The sequence below is a fragment of the Fusarium verticillioides genome, chromosome 4 (genome assembly GCF_000149555.1).
Source record: "Fusarium verticillioides 7600 chromosome 4, whole genome shotgun sequence".
NCBI lineage: Eukaryota > Fungi > Ascomycota > Sordariomycetes > Hypocreales > Nectriaceae > Fusarium > Fusarium verticillioides.
The window spans coordinates 4173347-4195160 of NC_031678.1; the positions used below are offsets into that span (position 1 = coordinate 4173347).

General features: G+C 50.8%; 4 protein-coding genes across 4 annotated transcripts; 1 reads left to right on the forward strand and 3 right to left on the reverse strand.

Moving 5' to 3' along the window:
* Positions 1 to 1084: 1084 nt before the first annotated feature.
* On the forward strand, positions 1085 to 2471 carry FVEG_12500 (hypothetical protein). Its single transcript, XM_018901842.1, has one exon. It carries the CDS (start codon positions 1238 to 1240, stop codon positions 2333 to 2335), a length of 1098 nt encoding a protein of 365 aa, XP_018760429.1. The 5' UTR covers positions 1085 to 1237; the 3' UTR covers positions 2336 to 2471.
* A 94-nt stretch (positions 2472 to 2565) lies between these two features.
* Positions 2566 to 4530, reverse strand: FVEG_12501 (hypothetical protein). Its single transcript, XM_018901843.1, has 5 exons — positions 4349 to 4530; positions 3496 to 4293; positions 3126 to 3434; positions 2909 to 3075; positions 2566 to 2854 (listed from the first exon to the last, which is right to left on the reverse strand). The coding sequence occupies exons 1-5, from the start codon at positions 4385 to 4387 to the stop codon at positions 2698 to 2700; spliced, it is 1470 nt and encodes a 489-aa protein (XP_018760430.1). The 5' UTR covers positions 4388 to 4530; the 3' UTR covers positions 2566 to 2697.
* A 416-nt stretch (positions 4531 to 4946) lies between these two features.
* On the reverse strand, positions 4947 to 6179 carry FVEG_12502 (glycosyl hydrolase family 10; the record flags this gene model as incomplete). Its single annotated transcript, XM_018901844.1, has 4 exons — positions 4947 to 5075; positions 5127 to 5587; positions 5649 to 6058; positions 6109 to 6179. The coding sequence occupies 4 exons, from the start codon at positions 6177 to 6179 to the stop codon at positions 4947 to 4949; spliced, it is 1071 nt and encodes a 356-aa protein (XP_018760431.1).
* Positions 6180 to 7115: 936 nt separating this feature from the next.
* FVEG_12503 (hypothetical protein) lies at positions 7116 to 21563 on the reverse strand. Its single transcript, XM_018901845.1, has 2 exons — positions 21194 to 21563; positions 7116 to 21135 (listed from the first exon to the last, which is right to left on the reverse strand). The coding sequence occupies exons 1-2, from the start codon at positions 21530 to 21532 to the stop codon at positions 7222 to 7224; spliced, it is 14253 nt and encodes a 4750-aa protein (XP_018760432.1). The 5' UTR covers positions 21533 to 21563; the 3' UTR covers positions 7116 to 7221.
* Between the last annotated feature and the right edge of the window lie 251 nt (positions 21564 to 21814).

Consider the following 21814-nt stretch of genomic DNA (forward strand, 5'->3'; position numbering starts at 1 on the left):
ATTCCTCCTTTTCCGATATTAGCGTTAATATTTCTGCAAACAGCCATTTCGCGCTGCGACAAGAGCAGCTCAGTCTTGAATGAGATTAGCTCTTGCAAAAAAGGATTTCCTACGAAAAGTAAATGCTGCAACTAGTTAGTATACAGAGTTTCTATGTCAGGATAAGTAAAACCGCCAGATTAAACTCTCACTAAGAGATATAGTAGGAGTCCTCTATAGATTAAACTGCTACCCGAATGTCTGGCATGTTATTCGTCCCGCTTGGCCGGGAATTCTACCGGTTCCGTGGCTCTGGTAATGTCTTGTCACACTTGGTCCATGTCCCTGGTACTTGAGACGAACACGTCACGCAAAAAGGAGAGGGGGGACCCGACGGCCTCGGATTGGCCCGGCTTCAACGGAGCATGGACCATCTTTTTGAGACCTGTTCGTGAGGCCTGATGTGGATGCATGCTTCGGCTGTTACCGTACCCTCAAGGATGCTTTTGCACTTCACAGCCAACACGTTCAGAAAATGGCGCAAACCGTTGCCTACACATGATAAAACACCTGACCTGTTGATCAAAGCAAGTCTGAGATCACCAATTGCAAAAACGGTGGAATGACAGACTGTAAAAGATGCTCTGTACTAACAGCCCCCGCTCCGCTTCAGGGCAGTCAAGTTGCTTGATCCGAGTGGCAATCTAACGTCGCCGCTACAACTTTTAGATATGGTTAACTCGCCAGTAACTCCCGCTTACTGACGACCGGTCATATCACGAGTGCTCTAGGCACGCTAAGAAAATGATCTAGACATGCGTGACAGCGTGGCCCGCTACGCTTTTGGCGGCAACCGGGCAAACCTCCCACATATGGCTCAACGTGCGCTCCATCCTGGCTTCGCTTGTACCAAAGGTCCATACGCGATCACCAACAGATAGCCAGTAGCGGCATTTATTCCTTGCAAACTTAGCAATACAACATAACAGAAGGGAGCCGATTATAGTCTCCCTTGATACGTGTCATTTAGTTGATATATGTCGTGAAATATGATATGATTCCAAACACCGAGGGCCGGGAATATCACCAGAATAAAAGAGGGTTTAGCTGGCCGAGCTATCTAGGCCAGATAAAGGAATTCCTGTCCGTGCCCAGGTCCTAAAACTCATCGTTCTCAGCCACTATTCTCTACTTTGCTTTTCAGTCCAGATCGACTATCCATTTGCAGTCCACTTCACACTTAATTATACCTTCCGCTATGGCATCTTCCGAAGATCAGTGTGAGGTACCCGAGCTGCTTACCCGCTTTACTAGCTGGAAGCATCCTCAGACGGCCCACATATTCCAGTACTCCAGACAGAGCTGTGACCGCTCACTCAAGGAAGTCTCTCAAAATGAAGTTATCTCGCGCAATGGCGAATTTGCCGCATGCGGAGGTCTCTACGGAAGCTGGGTCTACCCCGGTGGCGACGCTGAGAGGATCAAAGTCGTTGCCGACTTTTATTCGGCCTGGGTCTTTCTAGATGATCTCATCGACAATAGCATTGACATGAAGTATACATGCGATGTGCTTGACGACATCAAGGCCCGGGTGACAGGTCCTCTTAAGGGAGATCAAGGCCTCGACCATTTGTTCAGGCTCTGGAGCCATGAGGGCTGGAACAGCGAACTCCTCCAGCTCGCAAAGGCTGAAATAGATCTCTGGCTCCATTGTACCCAGGCTCTTCGCAAGATTGAAGTGGAACAAGAACCGGTCTCCGTGGAGGAATACTTGACCTACAGGCAAACCAACGCCGCAATGGGTCTCATGTTTCTCATCGTGCCATTCACGCGACCAGACCTTACCGACGACCTACTCCGTCTGCGCAAATGGTCACCGGATACTCTGAAGAACATTTTCAGCTACAGCGGCCGAAATATGGGCGTAATTCTCGACCTCTACAAGCTCAATGCGCACCATGCCCAGATCACGGAGTACAGCCACATCGCTGCAATTGTCCAACAGAACTCCGACACCCGCATGGACTTCCAGCAAGCTGTTGACGCCTCGGCTGAGATCTTCCATGAGTACGAGGACAAGCTTGCCGTCGAGTTCGCCAACGTGGCTACCTTGAGCCCCCGACTCGCCAAAGCGTTGGAGGATGTTCACGCTGGCAGCATCGCTTGGCTCAACCTTATGCGCGGTCGCAGATACGTCAAGAAGACCCAGTCACGACGTCGCGGCTATGGCGCAATGATCGCTGCGACCATCATCTGTGGGCTCCTCCTGGCTGTTGTTCTTATTCTCTGGCTATGGCCTTCTTTGTGGTCTCATTATGTTCCGGTTGGAGGCAGACAGATCTTTGCGGAGATGTAATCCAATACACGGGATTGGAAACCATGGTGGTAGAGATTTCATTTTTATTTCACGACATATAACGACATTGGGCGGCTAGCGTGACTGAGATAGTTTACTGAAGTTTGCATTAAATATCACATGTTCATACCGAGGTCGATCAAATCTGCAGGGGTGAAAACGTGACATGTCAAGTGCTTCTTCTTCTGATACACCAAGGTAAAATAATTACAGAAGCCATTTACAATTATCACCAATTCACCAGGTAACATATAAAAGTACAATTTTGAAGACAAGGAGGAAATCACGAAAATCAACAAAAAATTGCGTTGCTTGGCCATTATGATTTTTATGCGATGTTGGATCTCTATGGCCAATCTGTCTTACCGAATAGCTTTGAGTACTGCCCAAAACGGCTGCTTGTCCCACAGCATGTACGCTTTCTGTTTAGTAGTCCACCCTCTGCCTTCCGGCACTGACTCAATGTCAAAATTGTAAACGAGGCGCGCCAATGCCAGGCGTGTTTCAGCCCAGGCGAGACTACAAGAAGATCAGCTCAACGATCGGATGGTGAGTTAAGATAAGGACACTTACTTGCGACCAGGACAATTTCCGTGCCCCAAACCAAAGGGCTGGAACGTATCAAAACGGTCTTCAGAGAATTCGGGGTCCTTCATAAAACGCTCAGGATGATATTCGAGAGCCTTATTGAAGTGTCGCTCAGAGTGGTTGGTGGCCCACGAAGCAACAGCGACAACCGTCTAACTAGATCAGCTTTCATGGATAAGTAACAGACACATTCTTGACTCACATTCTCTGGCACAGCATGGCCAGCGATGACTGCGCCGCCATGGGGGACGACTCTTGGTAACGCAGGCGGGACTGCAGGAAAACATCGTAGGGCCTCATTCAAGCAGGCAGCGAGGTAGGGCAATTGGTTGACAGACACTATTGTGATATCCTCCTCGTTCTTGAAGGTTGATCGAACTTCCTCAGACAGTTTCTGCAATTTGGCTGGGTTGTCAGTCAGCAGAGAGACTGCGGCTACCAACAAAGTAACAGAGCTCTCGGAGCCTGCTGTGATCAATATCGTGGCATTCTCCATAAGCTGAGCAAATGTCTTCAATGGCATTCTCGTTAGTGCGCCGATTGTAAAATGACAAGAAAGGTGAAAGACATACCAGAGGCGGCTTTCGGTCAAGAAGGGGTTGGAAGATGTCCAGTCTTGGCTTTTCCACCTTGATGCGAGCCTCGACCTTCTCCCTTGTGAGGTGTTCGTGCAGTATCTTTCCCCTCAGAAGGGAACTGCCTGACAAAACATGGACAATTCGTTGAAGCCCCAGGTACATCAATACCTGCATAATGGCAAACTCTCTAACATTCTGGCTCACTGCTTTGACCCAAGGATGGTATTGCTCAGATTCAAGGCCCCCAAAGTCGGATCCAAAGCCAAGGTTTCCGATGATATCGAAAGTGTAGTGGTTAAACCATTCGCGCAGATTGACAGGCTTTCCATCCTTGGAGGCCTCAGTCAGTTTGCGGATGAGTGTATCCGTATATCCTTGGATAATGGGCTCCTGGAACTGCAGCGATCGTTCTGAGAAGGCTGGCGAGAGCTGCCGCTTCATAGAATCATGATACGGCCTATCTAACGAGACAAAGGTCTCTGGAGCGCTTGGGCCAGCCCATTGATAGAATCTGTCATATCTGGCGAAATCACCAAGCCGAGCTGAGCCTCCATGAGCGACATATATGTCTCTCCATGCCTCTGGGTCTATGAAAGACAGCTCGTTAGGCCGGATGCGCACAACAGGGCCATATTGCTTGTGAAGACGTTCAGTCTCGAACAAAAGCTCTCCACGCAAGAACTTGTAGTGACGGTACAATGGGGAAGCCCGACAGAGAAGCGGACCAGGAAAGTTACGCAGCGGGTGCAGGAAGATGTTATACACCACGTATCCAATGCAGAGGACTGCCGTCTAGGCGATAATTAGCTTAGAACGCAGAGGAAAAGCCGTCGTGTCTGAGACATACAGCAGCGACGCCTCCAGCTAGAATCGAGACACTAAGCATGGTGGCTACAATGAAGCAATGCTTTTACTGGCGATAGCATGAGAACGAGAACAGTAGATCATCCAGCTAACCGATCTTAGTGAGGTTTTATTGAACTGCAATCGGAACTCATGGAAGGCAATGTAATCCCCGCTTCCCCATTGCATGCCTAGCGCGTTTTTAACGTTGTCAACATCATTTTCTGAGATTCTCTTATCATTTATGACTAGACAAGGGTTGACTCTCCAAAGACTGATCTTACGAACTCAACAGCCGATGTGTGCATTTACAAATACGTGGCTCGCTATTAGAGGCTGGGGGGATTTGGTGTGAGTGGGTATGCAAGGGAGGACCAACATGCATAACAAACAGGATATGGAAAAGCTTAGAACTAAGACTTCGAGTGGGCTCCACTTCCCGCAAGAGCCCAATAAACCAGCAAGGGTAAGAAGAATCGGAAATAAGTTCTCTTTTAGGACAAGACTGTATCTGAGTTAGATTGGCCACGGACATTGGAGAAATAGCCGTCTGATATAAAGGGCCTATGTACGGTATCTAGCTGCTGTATTTCCACTGATCCTTAGCGGCGGTTAATGGTGTTCAAGGTGGAAGTATACGAGGGCTTCTTCTGGAAGTTGTCATTCCAAAGGAGAGCAGATCCCTCACCGGGGAAAGTTCCGGGGACCCAAGAGTACTTATCAGAGATACCCTGCAAGCGATTAGTACGAAAGAAATCAAGCATGTGAAGCGATAAACATACCCAAACGGTGATACCAACGCATCGCTTAACATCCATGCAAGAGCCAACGATTCTGGCATATGCATCGGCATTGGTCTGGAGCTTCTGCTGGGTAGCAGGAGTGTTCATGCGAATGTCCAGCTCAGTGTAGGCAACGTCGACGCCCAGATCAGCGAGGCCCTGAAGGACGGAAGCCAGCTTGGCTCGCGAGGGGGTAGGGGTGTTTTGTGTAGGAGTGCTCTCGCTGGTCATGTGAGCCTGCAGGCCGATGCCGTCGATGCGAAGACCGTAGGACTTAACGAGTCTGGCGATGCGCTTGGCTCCCTCGGTCTTGGCGTTGCCGTACTCGAGGTTGTAGTCGTTGTAGTAGAGCTTGGTGGTGGGGTCTGCTGCCAGGGCCATGCGGAAGGCAATGGGGATGTAGGCCTCGCCAATGACGCGGAGGAAGACGCTGTCACGGTAGGTTCCATCCTCGTTGAGAGCTAAATGATTGGTTAGCCTTCCCGAAGTGTCTAAGAGCCTCATCATGAAAGTTTAACTTACCCTCGTTGACAACATCCCAGTGAGTGCACTTTCCACGGTAACGTCCCATGACGGCGTTGATGTGATCTCTCATCACAGCCTGCAGAGTCTGGTTGTTCCAGTTGCCGTTAGCAACCCACGATGGGAGCTGGCTGTGCCAAACAAGAGTATGGCATCGCAGCTCGTAACCTCGCGAGGTGGCGGCGGCAGCGTGCTGATCAGCAGGACCCCAGTTGAATTGGCCGCGGTTGGGCTGGATGGCCTCCCACTTCATAGCGTTCTCTGGGGTGATAGAGCCAATCTCATTCTTGTTGTTGATGATGTTGGTCTCCCCCTGATCATTGCGCACGGTGAGAGCAGTACCGAAGTACTGCTTGCCAGCGGCCTTCATGGCAGCATGGAGGCCAGTGGCCTGTCGTGCCTCGACATCACTAGCTGTATGTGAGCGATGCTATTGCCATTTTCATAGTATATGACTTACGGAACGGGGTTGGCAACGGCAAAGCCATTGAAAGCCGCCAAGGCCACTGTGGGGATGAGACTGAAACGCATTTTTGCAGCTGGTGATAGTGACTGAAGAACGAGACTTAGACTTGTCTGCGATGAGCCAGAACATCTCTCTAGATTCAGCGATTCAACTCATGTTATATATCAAAACTGTTCATGATGTCAATTACCTAATGTTTCCCGGCTAAATCGATGTCTTGGTCGTTTCACATCTCGCGGCACTCTCTCTTATCCTAGATGGCTAAAACCAGGTCCGGGGTTATTAGCCGGCTCGGCATAGCCAAATCAGCAGACAGAAGACGTGTTTCTATGCAAGCATATGCTATTTGTTTGTTCCTTGCATGAATACGGTAGATTAAAAGAATTAGACCGTATGTTTGATGTCAGCCAAGACCTAGGAAACACGTGCAAGAATTGGATATGTGCTTGAATACAGGTCAAATTCGTGCAAAGCAACGAGCTTGTGATTCAACAACTAGTCTACCTGTATTATAGAAGAGTAATTGTACCACTTCAGTAACTGGAGTCTCATTATCATCTATCAGTATATTCTCTTTCCCCGGATAATGGCCTCGACTCAACTCCATGAGAGCCGAGGCTAGCTGAACCGAGAGCCATGAATTCCAGATGCCAAGTGACCCTTCAATTACAGGCTAATAACAAAATCCTTGACTCCCCACAACAGACCAGATCATGTCCGGGGTATGATCATGAGACTCTGAAGCTTAATTGTTATTGATGCGGTATTCGGATCGCGCCTGGGGATGAATACGATGATCGACGCGGAGTGTGAGCCTCCGACTACCGAATTCGTGTTTGGTGAGTGTGGGGAAATCTACCGTGAATAACCGGCTGAACGGTTAGCGTTGGCAGTATGGCCAATTAGGCTGTCGGCTGCCATTAGTCAGCCTTTTTCGTTGAGCGGTGAGCGCGTCAACGCGTTAAGGACGCGTCAGATATAGGGTATGACGACAATAATTGTGTTAGAACAGCGGTGCTTTTATGTAAATAAATAACTAATCTAGATGTTGAAGGGAAAAAGAAATAAAATTACATTAAAGACATTTACATGGAACCGAATTATTAATCAACCCTCTCGTGCTGAAACTTTAGAAAGCTCAGTAAGAAAATAATCCACTAACGCAGCAGCCTTTGTAGATTCCCCTTCCAATAGTGACTTATCGCCACTCGCAGAGACGGTGACATCACCACTTTCGCTAACAATAACATTAAAGAAGCAATGGTGATCAGGTAAATGAGCAATTCCAAGTCCGTCAATGGTAGAAATCGTAGATGACGGCTCTGTAGCGGTGAAGTAGTCAGAAGCGAGTGGCCCAGGGAGCCTATACCTTTCCAGAACCTTAGGCCTATCTGTGGAATCCCCGTTCTGAGATACTACATGGTCGCGTCGGTGGATGATGTTCAAGTGCGAATTGAACTTGGGACCCAGCTCTCGAACAACATCTGCCTGACTGAAGCAATTGAGCTGCGCGAGATGGTCCTGGATGAAGCCGAGTAGCTGTTCAGTCGAGGACTCCAAGTCAATAGAGAATGGCGTCACAGAAAGAGTTGGGATGCTCGCATCAGTCAGATCTAGGGTTTGCGTGCCATCAGGTGATGAAAGAGATCGAGAAGCATGGTTGAGACCAAAAGTAGGCTTGGTTCGCTGAGTGAAGTGCTGGAGGGTCCTTGCGTAGGACAGAATGAGAGCTGCAGAGACCTCTGAGCTACTCTTCTGCAACAGCGACTTGATGCTATTCTGAGGGGTGGTGTTGGAGCTCGTCTTGAACTGAGGGCCATGCGCTGATAGAACAGTATGCTGAGCGCTGTGGCCCAATACCGTCTCTTGAGCACCGGAAAGATGTCGCCTCCAGTATGCTTCCTCGGCGTCAGGTTGTCTGATTGCTCTGACACTCTGAACAACTTGCTCCAGTGATTGACGCGGCTGTAGGATCTTGCCCCCGCTGAGAAGATCGTTGATGTCGTGCTCAATCGCCTTGATACTCCATGCGTCATAAAGTGCATGATGGAGTCTCAAGACAACCGCTTTGCCGTCTGCAGCTTCCAAGAAAGAGAAGCGGATTGGAGGCTCCTTTAATTCAGATGCCTTGGAATTTTCCTGGCTCACATGCTCCGCGATCAGCTCCTCGACAGCCTTCGACGAGTCTGACAGGGCTCTGAAGCGCGATCGGGCTGACCATTGCTCTGACAGAGTGACTTGGTACAGTTCGGTAGCGGTCGCTCCTGTTGCAAAGGTGGTTCGGAGGACATCGTGGGCCTTGACAAGCTCAGAGCAACAGGCCGCAACTTGTTCCTTGTCGAAGGCATCCGGTAGTCTGTAAACCCACGGGGCCTCAAAGAATCTCTTCCCGTTGTGCAACCAAAGCTCAAGGTGGGAGCGCTGACCGGGCAAAGCTGGGACGATAGACTTGATAAGATGTTCCGGCTGTCCAAGGGCCTTAGCTATCGCCGACTTCAAACCTTCTCGAAGAGGCTCTTGTTGATGCCGGGCGCCATCTTTTGTTGGCTTGCGCGAAGATGCTGGGCGGGTGATGATGTCGCGAACACTGGCACCCTTCATGATCTCAAGGACACTGACACTAAGCCCAAGTTGCTGTTTCAGAAGCTTCGATAGTCGAATGGCCAATATCGAGTCCAGTCCAACACTGATGAGTCTCGTGTTGTAACCGATCTTCTTCCCACCTCGCCTTGTACCGACAACCGCCTCGACAAGCTTCAATGCTGCCTCCGTTGTTGGAGTCGAGCCATTCATATCAGGCTCCGTCGCATCGATCTTTGACTCTTGAGGTGGCGCGTTGTTGACTGTGTTGAGGGACTTGGTGTCAACGACAGGCATGTCAAGTTCATCCAGAACGTGGTCCAAGGCTGCACTCAGACTTTTACCCAGTGAATCAACCTGTTCTTGAAGTAGCTTGGCCCTGAGCTTTCCATTGAGGATATTGTCCCTGATATGGAAGCTCACGATAAGAGGGTAGTCATCATAGGCTGGCCCAGTCGCGTCACCATCTTCAACCTGCACGGGCTTGAACAGCTTCTCTGAGTCATCGCTGGCATTAAAAGACCCAAGAACCCCGTCAAATACGAACAGACTCTGGAAAAGGGCTGCTGGTGCATCTGCCTTATCATGCCCGGATCTCCAGAGCGTCTGGACCTTCCTCAGTGAAGCCATTGAATTGGTGCCTCTTGCACTGTCGATCTGCTTCTGCACAAGTGCTAAGGCCTGCGAGACACTGATGCAGCCGTCGGGATCACCAAGTTGCACTCTCATAGGCAACGTGTTGATGACGGGGCCAACGATGCCAACATCATCATCAGCATCCGTTGAAACAACCTCTCCATACACAACGTCACCTTGTCTATAGAGGGACTCGCACAAGACCTTGATCCAGGACAGTTGAAGTGCTGCTTTGACGGTCACGCCGAGATCTTGGCATTTAGACTGGAGAAGCGACAGTTTGCTCGTATCCAAGCTGAAATGGACCGCAGATGATGCTTTGAGATCATCGCTGGGGAAGTCGAGGGGTGTATACGTGTAGTCGCGAATGGAATCTGTCCAATAGGCAATTGAAGTCCGCTGTGAAGAGGCAACAGTCCTTGCAAACGGTCTGTACAGATGCTTGGGCTCGTCGACGCCTTCAGTGAGATCATTGTTGAGGTGTCGACGGTAGTGGTCTTGGAGGATACTCCAGACAGACTGGATAGATGCTGCATCATAGAGAGCATGATGGATTCGCAAATGAACTCGACCAGGCACTGTTGGTTGAACCTCCCAGTTGACACGGTCGCTCTGCTCAGTAGGAGAAACGATACCAACCCAAGGCGACTCATCGTCATCGGTGAAAATGAATCGGGTCCTGAGGATCTCACATGCTTGGACAGTGTCTTTCACAGCAGCAAAAAACTTGTCAAGGCTGGGTGTATCATGCGCAAGAGCATAGTTCGAAAGTTGGACGGCATGGACATACGTATATGCATCGCCATCAGTGGCGAGAGATGCACTAAGCATGCCCTCTTGAAGCGGTGTTGCGATGAACATGAGACTCTTAGCTAGACGCTCAATGCTTCTGTCATAGAGCTCAGTGTCACTTAACTTGCTGCCGGTACGCTCGCTGCTGGATTGCCTCTTGATGGTGTCAGCTGAAGCAGACTTTGCCTTTGCATCCTGCAGAAGCTGGGCGACGCCTTTGATGGTTCGTGCTTTGATCACGGCATGAGAAGACAGCTTGGTATTGTGTGATTTGTTGATCGACTTGACAAATGGAAGGACGGTGATAGAGTCGAGACCGAGCTGGTACAGTGATGTTGAATCGGGCTTGGATGGCAGGTCAGATGGATTGAGATGGACGAAGCGACTGAGAGCAGCTTTTACATCAGATAGTGCCTGATTGTAACTTGGTGTAGCTGTCGAGGTATTCTCGCTTCGAGAGCCATTAGAAACTTGGGCTGGTACAGTCTTTGCAGTGAGAGGTGAAGTAGCAACATCCGACACTTTGACAGTCTTGTCAGCGCAGTTGTACACAATCTTCTCAAAAAGTTGGCCAACATCCTTGAGCTGCTCCACGTTCAAAGCTCCAGCAGAAGAAAGTGTCAACATGATCATTCCATCAGCATGGAGATCCACGTCAAACGCTAAAGCCATGTCGCTACTGCTACGAGTAGGCAAAGCGGTCATCTGTCCTGGCTTGGCGCCACTGGATTCATTGGCAGACACGATATTGATACTCAAGAGACTGTCGAAAAGCTTGTCCTCTGATCCCGACCAGCGCTGTACTTTATCGACGCTGGCAAGTGGCATGGCACCGTGGCAGACATCAAGGTGAGACTTGTGAACTCGCTGAGCCAGCTGGGGCAGAGTCTCATCGATGCTGTTGATGGTAGCGGCTCGAATGAGAGTGTTGAGGCATGGGCCAACAAAGTTATCAACATTTTTGGCAACACCATCTAGCAATGGCCGAAGTGACATAATGAAGCCGTAGACAACGGACGATTTCTTGGTGAGCTGGGCGAGGCACAAGGTGACAGCCAACTGGAACGCGGAAGACGCCGATACCGTTCCTTCAGGCCCGGCGGAGTGAGCTTTGAGTCTGGCGTTAAGCTCGGAAGTAGTGTACCCAAGGCAAACAGTCTGACGAGCCATGGTACTACTCGCGTTGTTATCATCAATAGCTCCAACTCGGCATGGTTGAACACCCTGCAATTGTTGTTGCCACGACCGTCTTGTAGCATCGAGCTGCTCGTTCGATAGGCTGCAGTGATTCGAGATGGAGGACAAGGCTGCTAAGCTACTGGCTGCAGCAATTGGAGACGTCTGGCTGTTGTAGGCCGCTTCAAGCTTGCTTTTGAGGGACTCGATAGCAACACCGTCGAATAATGCATGGTGGATGTTGAGTGTCACGATGGTCTCGTCTCCATTGATTTCGGAAAGCTGTAGTCTGATGGGAGGTCGTGTATTCATCTGAGACACAATATCCGCTGGATGCCAATGATCACCAAGAGGAGAAGATGGCAGCGACCGAAGAACGATCTGGAAGATTTGGCCGTCATCTTCACGTTGAAGGAAGCAAGTTCGGAGCATCGCTTCCGATGCGATGACTTCTTCAGCGATCTTCTTCCATCTGTTGATGTCTGTGTTGGGACTGAGGCGGTAGCTGAACTGTGCCACGTATGGTACGTCGTCTCCTTCGGTGTTCTCTCTTTCATTGAAGGCACTAAGCCAAACGAGGGAGCGCGCGATGAGAGCAGACTGGAGAGGAAGACAAGGAAGAACGGCTTCGATGTTAGTTAAATCAAGACCTCCTGGAAGGGGACCGAGGTCTGATGTGCTGAAAGTTGGTATGTGTAGATCGTCCGTGGATGGAGGTGTGGACAGAGGTGTGCTCTTATTCAGCCTGCCACTCTCTTGTTCATCGGCAAGTCTTGTAATATCTGCAACTGTGCACGATGAAGAGAGGAGATGTGTCATCCTCAACTGAGAAAAGCCGCGTTTTCTCAAAAGAGAGACTAAGTTCACCGCTGAAAGACTGTCGACACCCAGACGTTGGATGCCGCTGGTGCTTGACGCCTTGACACTGCCACCAACGGCTTCTTCAATCGCCGCGACCACAATCGACTCCTTTACAGTCAAGCCAGCCGCAGATCCAAGCACGTTTCCCGAGGTGCTGCCATACGTCTCGTGATCCTGCTGACTGGCTACGAAGTCCTTTGCCAAACGTGCCAAGATCTTGGTATCGACCTTGCCAGAGGCGGCGAGGTATGGGATCTTGGAAACCCAGACCATTGTTGGTACCATGAAAGCAGGGAGCTTATCTTGGCACTCGTGCTCGATCATCTCGAGCAGTGAAGCCGACTCCTCATCTTGGACCTCAAGTAGCTCAACCTCCTGTTCAGCCGGACTCTTGGGACCACTAGTCGTCCTAGCGATGAAGCCAAGCAGCTGTTGTTGTTGATTCGAGCTATCACCTCCAGTGGAAGCAACCGCAGCTGCAAAGTCAAAGTCACCCTTGTCAGCGGCAACTTGCTTCAGGAAGCCAACGACCTCGTCAAGCTCAAGTCGCTGTCCGCGAATCTTAGTTTGCTGGTCAGCTCTGCCAAGGAACTCAAGCGATCCGTCGTTCATCATCCTCATCATATCGCCTGTTCGGTAGATTCTCTTGCTGGTGCCGTCGGGGAGAGAAATAGTCTGGAAGCTCTTGGCCTGTTCGATAGGACGGTTGAGATAGCCCATTACAACTTGAGGACCAGCGATGCAGAGTTCACCTGGCTGGCCTCTTCTAGCAATGACAAGATTGTCATCATCGGTGTTGGGACATAGAAGTAAAGCTTCAAGGCCTTGTAGAGGAAGGCCAAGATTCCGAGCGTTGGAGTCTTGATGCACAGCATGGCCCAAACATCCAATGGTTACTTCTGTAGGACCATAGAAGTTGAAGAGAACAGCCCGATCGTCCGCTGTATCTGAGACTCGCGTCTGGGCCCAGGTGTTCAAAAGCTCATTCGAAGCCTTCTCTCCGCCAGTAGTAACTACTCTCACAGATGGAACATCCTCCGGTCGTAGCCTCAATTGGCTCAACACCGAGGGAACAGATCCGAAGTGTGTAACCTTCAGCTCATTGATCAGCTCCTTCAGATTCGCCATCATAGCCGTGCGGTCCTTTCCAATGACGACCCGGTGGCCAAGATGCCAGGGCACGAACAGTTGCGTCAGATGAGGATCGAAGGCGCGGGAAGTCAGGTTGAGATACTTCCCAGTACCACCGAGCCTTGCAGTAGCAGGCGAGTGTTCCATCAATCGAGTGCTGAATGCAGAGATGAAGTGACAGAGGTTGCTGTTGGAAACTCGAACGCCCTTGGGACGACCAGTAGATCCAGAGGTGTAGAGGAGATAACCGCCAGTGCTGGTTGGCGATGAGATCTCAGATACCGGCCAAGACAGAATGGTATCGATGTCATCATTCGCGTCAGGGAGCAACAGCAGAGGAGGATCATTGGCATCGCCAAGTCCCAAGTCTTTGAAAAGCTCATCGGTTGTAATGACAAGCTTGGCACCCGCATCTCGAATAAGGAGCTGTTTGCGAGCTGAAGGCAGTTCCTCATCGACGGGAAGATACACGAAGCCAGCACGGAAAATGGCCAGAGTGACTGCCAAGGAATTGATATCTCTACCAAGGCACATAGCTACAGGGTCATCAGGTTGTAGACAAGCCTCATGCTGGATCAATCTCGAAGCTATGGCATTGGTGAGCTTGTCGAGATGGGCATACGTGATGGTCTTTGAAGCAATCTCCTCTTCGTCATCTGAGGATTGAAACATAACTTCCTCAGCGGCGATCCAATCTGGATGCTCTGATGCGTGGAAGGAAACGTGTTCCGACGGATTGACAGCCTCGGTCTCTTCGCTGGAAGCTTCGCCACTGATGGATAGAAGACTCTTGCTCATTCTGTTCTGTAGCTGAGTCAAAGGTGCTTTCGGAGCCTCGGTCATGGCTTGCGCTTGGGCAAGGATCTGATCCAACAAAAGGTCCAACTGAGCCTGAGAAATGCGACGTCCATCTCCAGTGAGCTCAATCGTTCCATTCGCCTCAAAGATGTTCAGCGCAAGGGGATGTTCAACGTTGAGCGACAATGCCTGGCCAACCTCCTTGAACATGGACTGACTTGCTTCAGCTTGGTTGTCATCTGATGCAGGGTGGTAGACAAAAAGACCTGGGAATGGTGCGTTGCTACTACCGCTTCCTCGATTGAGCATCTTCTTGATATCCACGGGATGAAGATTGTGTGTGCTCTGGAACATCTGTGCTGACTCGGAGGCCATCTCCTTCCACAGTTTCTCGGATGAAGCAGCGTTGGAGCGGACAATGAGAGGAAGGGTTGCTATCGCGGGACCAACAACTCGTGCGAGATCTGGGTGGAGGACTCTTTGAGAGATAGTGTGACCGAGGACGACGGCATCGAGTTCGAGGTATGAGGCGAGAACGCAGCCAAAGGCGGATTGGAGCAGTGTTGGAAGTGTAACTACCGAATCAGATTGGAGGAATGGAGCGGAAATGTCTTTCCTCGACATGAGTATCTTCTGAACCTGTTTCTGCCGGGACTGTGTGAGATCAGGGAAAGGTGCATTCAACATGCTTCCACTGGCCGTCTTACTGATCTCATCCAGTCGACGACTCCACAGCGCAGCTGCTTCGTCTCTCTTCAGCGGAGTTGGTAACAGCCCCAGGCTGAGGCCAGCCTCAAACTGCACAACTCGGCCAACATCCTCGACAGACTCCATTTGATACAAGCTCGTGACAGTCTCCAAGAAGACATCGGAAGCTACGGCGTCGTAGAGGGCATGATGAATACTGAGCATCATCTTCTTGGTGTCTTCGATAAAGGTAACAGCCCATGGTGTCTCAATGGTAGTCGTTGGAGACAATTCAAGCTGCAGCTTCTTAGCCAGTTCACCGAGGCCCTTGTTCTCCTCAGAGCGAATCTGATACCAATGCAAGCTCGGATTCTCGCGAATCAACTGGAGGATCGTAGAGTGAACACCCTTCTCACGAGCCCAAGAAACCGTGTTGTCGCTGCCATCGACGTCTAGTTGCGTCAAGGGCACAAAGGCTGTTCGCAGGATGTCGAAGCGCTTAGCTGTGGCAGTCCAAGCTCTCTTCAACTGGCGTTCATCGACGTCGTCTAAGTGGCTGAGATCGAAGATACGATGGGCCCAGTAGGCTTGTGGCTCGAGCATGGTCTCGACAATGAGGGACTCTTGCATGGGTGTTGCGGGGAGGATGAACTGAGTATCTGGCGGACGCATGTCACCCTTAATGCTATCAGTAAGCGCATTCTTCATAGACGCGAGCCATGATGCTTCTGTCTCGCCTGGTTGAGCAGACTGGTCTATTTCAGCCTTCTTTGACATCCGGTTGAGTATGACGTCGACCAGTTCTCCCAGTGACTCGCATCTCATGAGATCCAGAACTCCAACTTGACACTTGAGTTCTCGCCTCAGCAACCAAGCAAGCTTCGTAACTTGTAAGGAGCTGAGACCGAGACCTGCCAAACTGTCATCCGGAGAGAGTTTCTCCGTTGGGATGTTGAAGTGCTCGGCGATTGTCTGCAGAATAGGTAACTGATCCTTCGTCCACTGTCGCTTGGCCTGATTTCTCTGCCCTTGCGATTGTGTCGAGTCATCTCTGCCAGCCAGCACATTCAGATCTGACTCGGCGTAGATAGCCTGCAGCGCCTTGCGATCAACCTTGTTAGAGGCAGTTCTCGGCATGGTTGTATCCAGAACAACAACGTGTCCAGGCACCATGTACGCAGGAAGAAGGTCCTTAGCTCGCTTGAACACCTGGAATCTGATCTCAGAAGTGTCGACGTTGCTAGCCTTGACAGAGACAAACGTGACAACGACTTTGTTGTTGTTACCAGCGGGTGCGCCCGGACGCTGAAGATACAATGTCTCGACATGTTCAACGGCGGCGTTGTCGTCCTTCAGACTTGCACACGCTGCACTGATCTCACTGAGTTCAATGCGGATGCCAGTGATCTTGACGAGATCGTCGTTTCGACCAAGAAACTCGAAGCCATGGTCGTTCAATCGCACAAGATCTCCAGTGAGATAAATACGCTCGTAGATGCCCGGGCCGCCCTGGATGAAAGCCTTGGTAGTCTTGGCCTCATTTGCAAGATATCCTTTGCCTACTTGTGCACCGCCCAAAGCAAGCTCACCAACTCCGTACCGAGGAACAAGCTCCCATCGCTTGGTGCCCTGGGAGGTCTCAACCTCACGAACAGCGTACGCTGTGCAGTGACCCAGTGGAAAGCCAACATTGGCAGCCTTAGCCGTGTCTCTACTCCTTCCAAAGAACTGTCTCATCGTAGATACAACGGCGTTCTCAGCTGGGCCATACGTATTGTATGCGCGAGTCGTTACGTCAGGATGTGCCCAGGCCTCAGCGACGTCTTCCGTCAGCTTCTCGCCAATAAACGTCACGTACTGAAGAGTTGAACCCTTGAGTTCCTGTACTGCAATACTGGCTCCGAATGAAGGTGTCAGATGAGCGTGAGTGGGACGAGACTTCCAAATGAACTCCGTAAATGTGCCCAAGACCAGCTCTCGTGTACCGCTGATGACACTTCCAGCCAGGCCCCAGGTATAGAAGAGGTCTTGCACGAAGACATCAAAGCTGTAGGCAGAGAGCTGCAAGGTTCTGACCTGTTCACGATCATCGTGCTCGACGAGGACTTGCAGGTCGCGCATCGCTTGGGCTGCAGCACTGTGCTGAATCATGACACCCTTGGGCTCACCTGTTGTTCCGGAAGTCCAGAGAAGATATGCCAAGTCCTGCCCTGTGATCTTGGAGACACTGTCGCGTGGTTTGGCTCGAACAGATGTGGTGTGGTCATTGTACTTGTCAACTAGAATGACTTGTACATCCTTGAGGGCGTTTTGAGCAAGGCAAGGCTCTACGAGGGCAAGAGACTCAGTTGATGTAAGAATCACCTTGCTCTGCGCTCGAGCGATGAGAGACGTTCGACGTTGAACTGGAGATGTTGTGTCGATTGGACACCATGCAGATCCAGCCTTGAGAATGGCCAGGACAGCTACGTATAACTCGACACTGCGTTCCATACAGATTGGAATGATGTCAATATCTTGCTCGCGCAATATGTTCGCCAGACCGTTGGCTCTGGCATCAAGCTCTGCGTAGCCCATTTCAACGGGAGCAGAGTCGAGTGACGAGTAGAAGCTCAGTGCAAGAAGATCCGGCGTTGATGCAGCTTGATCCTCAAACTGAGCGTGCAGAAGCTGAGCTCTGTCGCCAACCTCTCTGGCTGCCTCATCCAAACCTTCTTCCACAACTGGGATCGTCCCCTCAGCAGACAACAGACTTCTGTCAATGCGCGCCGGCAGACTCTGTACCAGGTCATCAGGCAGTGACTTCAAAATAGTCTCGGTGAGCGCAGCAAACTGCTTGACAATGCATGCTGCAGAAGTTTCTGAGAATGTCTCGTCGCGATACGTTAGCTTGAAGACGACATCATCGAATCTCCCATCCCTATCAGGCGAGTTCGGATTCGTGGGGAAGACTTCAGCAAACATGGCAAAGTCGTAACGTATAGCAGGGTTTGAGATCTCAGTCCAGAGCAAGGGTGCCTTGTCTGATCCATCATCTTCGGGTTGGGTATATGCTTGCAAGGCTAGTGCGGTGTTGTATGGGAGTGTCTTGAAGAGGCCAAAAGATGTGTGCCTGTGACTCTGGGCAAATCTGGAATGGTCCATCAAGCTGCTGACGAGCTGCTTAAGAGTCTGCACTTCAGGTAAGGCAACTCGGCAGGGTACAACAGAAAATGTTGGGCCGTGGACAAATTGATCATGACCTGAAAGAACGCTGCCAAAGGTGACATCGTCGGTGTCTGCCTCGGAGAGGATATGCAGAAGCATGGCCCAAGAGGCTTGAAGAATCGTGAGCGGAGAGCCTCCCAGTGATCTGCTCTTACTCTCAAGAAGCTCCCAAAGAATCGGACTGGTGTGTTGTACCATAGCATGTTGACGAGTCTTGGTTGAAGTTGGCTTGACGTTGTTACCGCTGATGGCTCCAAGCGGCTCAGTTTCCCATCCTTCCAGACCCTTTTGCCACAGCTGGTCTGTCTTTAGATTGACATTGGATGCCCAATCGAAAACAGCGTCGAAGATCCCTTGACGTGGAAGTGGCTGAAGGCCACAGTATTGACGGGCGATGTCTGTCATAAGCACTTCAAGTGAAGGCCCGTCGCAGATGCAGTGCGCAGCGCTTAAGATCAGAAGACCACCACTTCCAGCCTCTTCGGGATCAATGATCTGTACATGGTACATCCTATGCGACTCAAGGCTGAGATCTTCCTCCGCAAGGTCCAGCCAGGCTTGCGCATCACCAGAGATACTGCCAGGGCTGGCTTTCCTGTGGGTGATCCGACCAGAGTTACTACTTAATCTCTGCCATGCATCTGGCGTCAAAACCACTTGCAGGAACGGTGAAAGGTCGTCGTCACAAGGGAGCATTGCCGTTCGATAGATGGGCTGTCTCAACATCGTCGCCTCAACGGCATCCTTGAGAGTTTGTACTGAGACATCAGGCTTAAGTCTAAGTGTCGTGTGGCTGATGTAGTTGCGCTTGTCCATGGCAAAGCTCACTGCCAGTTGACTCTGGGTACTAGTTGCAGGCAGAATCATCTCTATTCCGGGCCCATTGAGGCCAAGCTTTTCCAGAACCTCGGATGTGTGCTTCGTGGAGAATGCCTCAAGTTGAGCCTTTGTCCTGGCTTGCTTGCCAGCTTTGGTGGTTGAAGCATCGGTCTCTTGACTGCCGGGGAAGAAAACAGAACGGATGGTCGCGCTGTTGTCGAGGAGAAGTGCCAGTGACGGCTGAAGTCGAGGGTCCTCGGAACCTGGCCAGCGCTTCCTGATGTCTCGCAAGATCCTCATCGCACGAAGACTGTCGATTCCTGCTTTAGCAAGGACTGTGCTTGCGGTGATGGATGGACCTGAGGTAGACGAGTCACTCAGAACATTTTCCACAATTGAGATGAGATCCTGCTCAAGCTCTGCATCTTGAGTATCTGTCAGAGGCTCAATGCTCTCGACCATACCGCGATTGGTAGATTCTCGGTCATCAAGCTCGGTCTTTAGCATCCCGTTGACCAACGCCAAAGCTGCTCTGCGATCTGCCTTGCCGGAAGTAGATCTGGGAAGAGCGTCGACGTGCAAGATCTTGAAAGGCCTCATGTAGTCAGGGAGATGATGCTGAGACGCCTCCATACACGCCTGGTATACAGACTCGAAGTCCTCAGTTGGATTAAGGACAACCAGACTCACGACCTTCTCTGAACCCGCTTCTGCACCCTGCTTCCACACGCAGGACAGAGTCTCCTTGACAGTAGGGACCTTAGTGGCCAGAACACTCTCAATCTCACCCAACTCAACACGTCGTCCACTAAGCTTAACTTGATCATCAGAGAGTCTGCCCAAGAACTCCACCATGGGAGAACCAGTCTTGTCCCAGACAATTCGAGCCCTATCACCAGTCTTGTAGACGCGGCCCCATCGAGGGTCATCTCGGAATGCTGCGTCTGTTTCATCTGGCCGGTTCAGGTAACCCACCTTGCTCACTTGAGGTCCAGTGATGATAAGTTCTCCCACTGCACCCATGGGGAGCGGCTTCAAGCTACCGCCAGCTTGAGGAGTTGACTGGTTCTGGGCAATGAGAACACCGCAAGTTGCTAATGGAGTTCCGATGACAGACCCGCGCTGACCTTCAGGCACATGAGGCTGTGCAATACAGTAGATAGCCGTCTCGGTAGGTCCGTATCCGTTGTAAATGCCCTTTGGCACTTGGCTAGTTGCCTCCTTCGCGATTGAGTTGTAGGGAGCAAAGTTCTGGAGAAGCCGAGCATTCAAGGTCTCACCACCGACCATGAGTCCACTGATTGAAGAGGGATCTAGTAAGCTGGCGAAGCTAGGCGTGATATTGGTGATATCAGCCTCCAAGGTAGAAATAACCTTGTCGATGTTTTGTAGAGTGAATTCTCGAGGCACACAGCAAAGCGTTGAGCCCGTACTAAGAGTCCAAAAGATCTCGAATAGCGAGATGTCGAAGGTCGGTGCAGCACCTTGGAACCACCTGACAGGCTTTGATGTAGAAGACGCGAGGGGAAAACCGTAGTGAGCGCTCAAGGCAGAGACAGTGCATGAGGCTGAGAGATGGCTGACAGCCACCCCTTTGGGCAGTCCAGTGGTTCCTGATGTGTAGAGAATGTATGCTAAGTTGTTCGCACTCATTGGTACCGGTGTTGGCTGCTGCTCTGGTTCAGTATCGCAAGACTGCAGGAAAGGAGTCACGTCGATAGCCTCTAACGAGAAATCGACGAAGCATGACGACTCCGATCCCAAGAAATTTGTTGTTGTGAGTAATGCAGATGGCTTCAAATCTGCCATCAGAGCGTCCTTTCTCTCTCTGGGTGCGTCCACGGCGATGGGACAGAAGGCTACTCCCGCCTTTAGAGCTGCTAGATAGGAGATGTAGAGTTCTGGACATGGGCCAATGAGCACCGCGATTGTTTTGAGAGACTGCGTCGATTCCTCGCAGGCCTTCGCTATCCTGCCCGCCAACGCTGTTGCTGCGTTTGCGATCTGACGATATGTAAAGATCACGCGCTTGCCACTTTCGAGGTCCGTCAGGTAGTCAATAGCGACTCTTTCGGGACTCTCAGACGCGCGCCTCTCAAACTGGTGATGAAGAAGTGAAGCCTTCGCACCATGGTTTGTCAAAGTCTCATCTTCGTAAGTGAGGGAGAGGGGCTCGGATCGTGGGGGGAAGTTGAGGACAGAAGGTTGGGTCCATTCGGATTCGGTAAGAATGTCATCTAGCATGCAACCAAGAAACCTCAGAGCAGACTCGGGAATGATACTAGCATCCGTTTTAAGTTGGGCATGGTGTTTTTCAAAGTGAAGTTGAAGGGTCTGTCCAGAACATCAGCATACAAATGACCGCTGACTTATTGAACTAGCATTAACTCACCTTGCCGTCACCGATAGAGAAATCAGATGGAATATCCTGATGACTTTCAAGTTTAACAAAACGGAAGCTACCAAGGTCGTTTCCCTCGGAACTCGAATACTGAGCAAAGATGAAACCACCTCGCTTAGTGTCTTGAATGCAAAAGTTCTCCCCTTCATCGAGAACGACAAGGTGAGATACAAGCTTCACAAATGCCTTGATGGCGGTTTCTTCATCAGGTCTTGGCTCAACAGAGCTGGTCCAGCTGATTGGCTGAGAAGCCTCTGTCGATTGCTGTTGAGTATGCAGTGGCCGAAGCTGCGTAACGGGAGGCCGAGTCATGGACATTGTGTCATCCATGATGTTGATAGTATCCTTGTCTTACACCGTGTTACAGCTGTCTGGTAGTTCGTGATACTCTGCCGTGGTGTTTACCAGGTCATCAAACAGACACAGGGTCTCTGTTGCAAACCACCAAATTACGTCGGCCGTTATCGCTCGGCAATCTTAGCACGGCAGTCAACCAGACTGATGACGATGTACATCTCAATGAAGCTAGGAACCTTCGTTCAGCACAGTGTGTCATGGTGTATGGAGCCAAAAGTGGTAGGTAGCTACAGTGTCCACATTCGGTGAAACGTC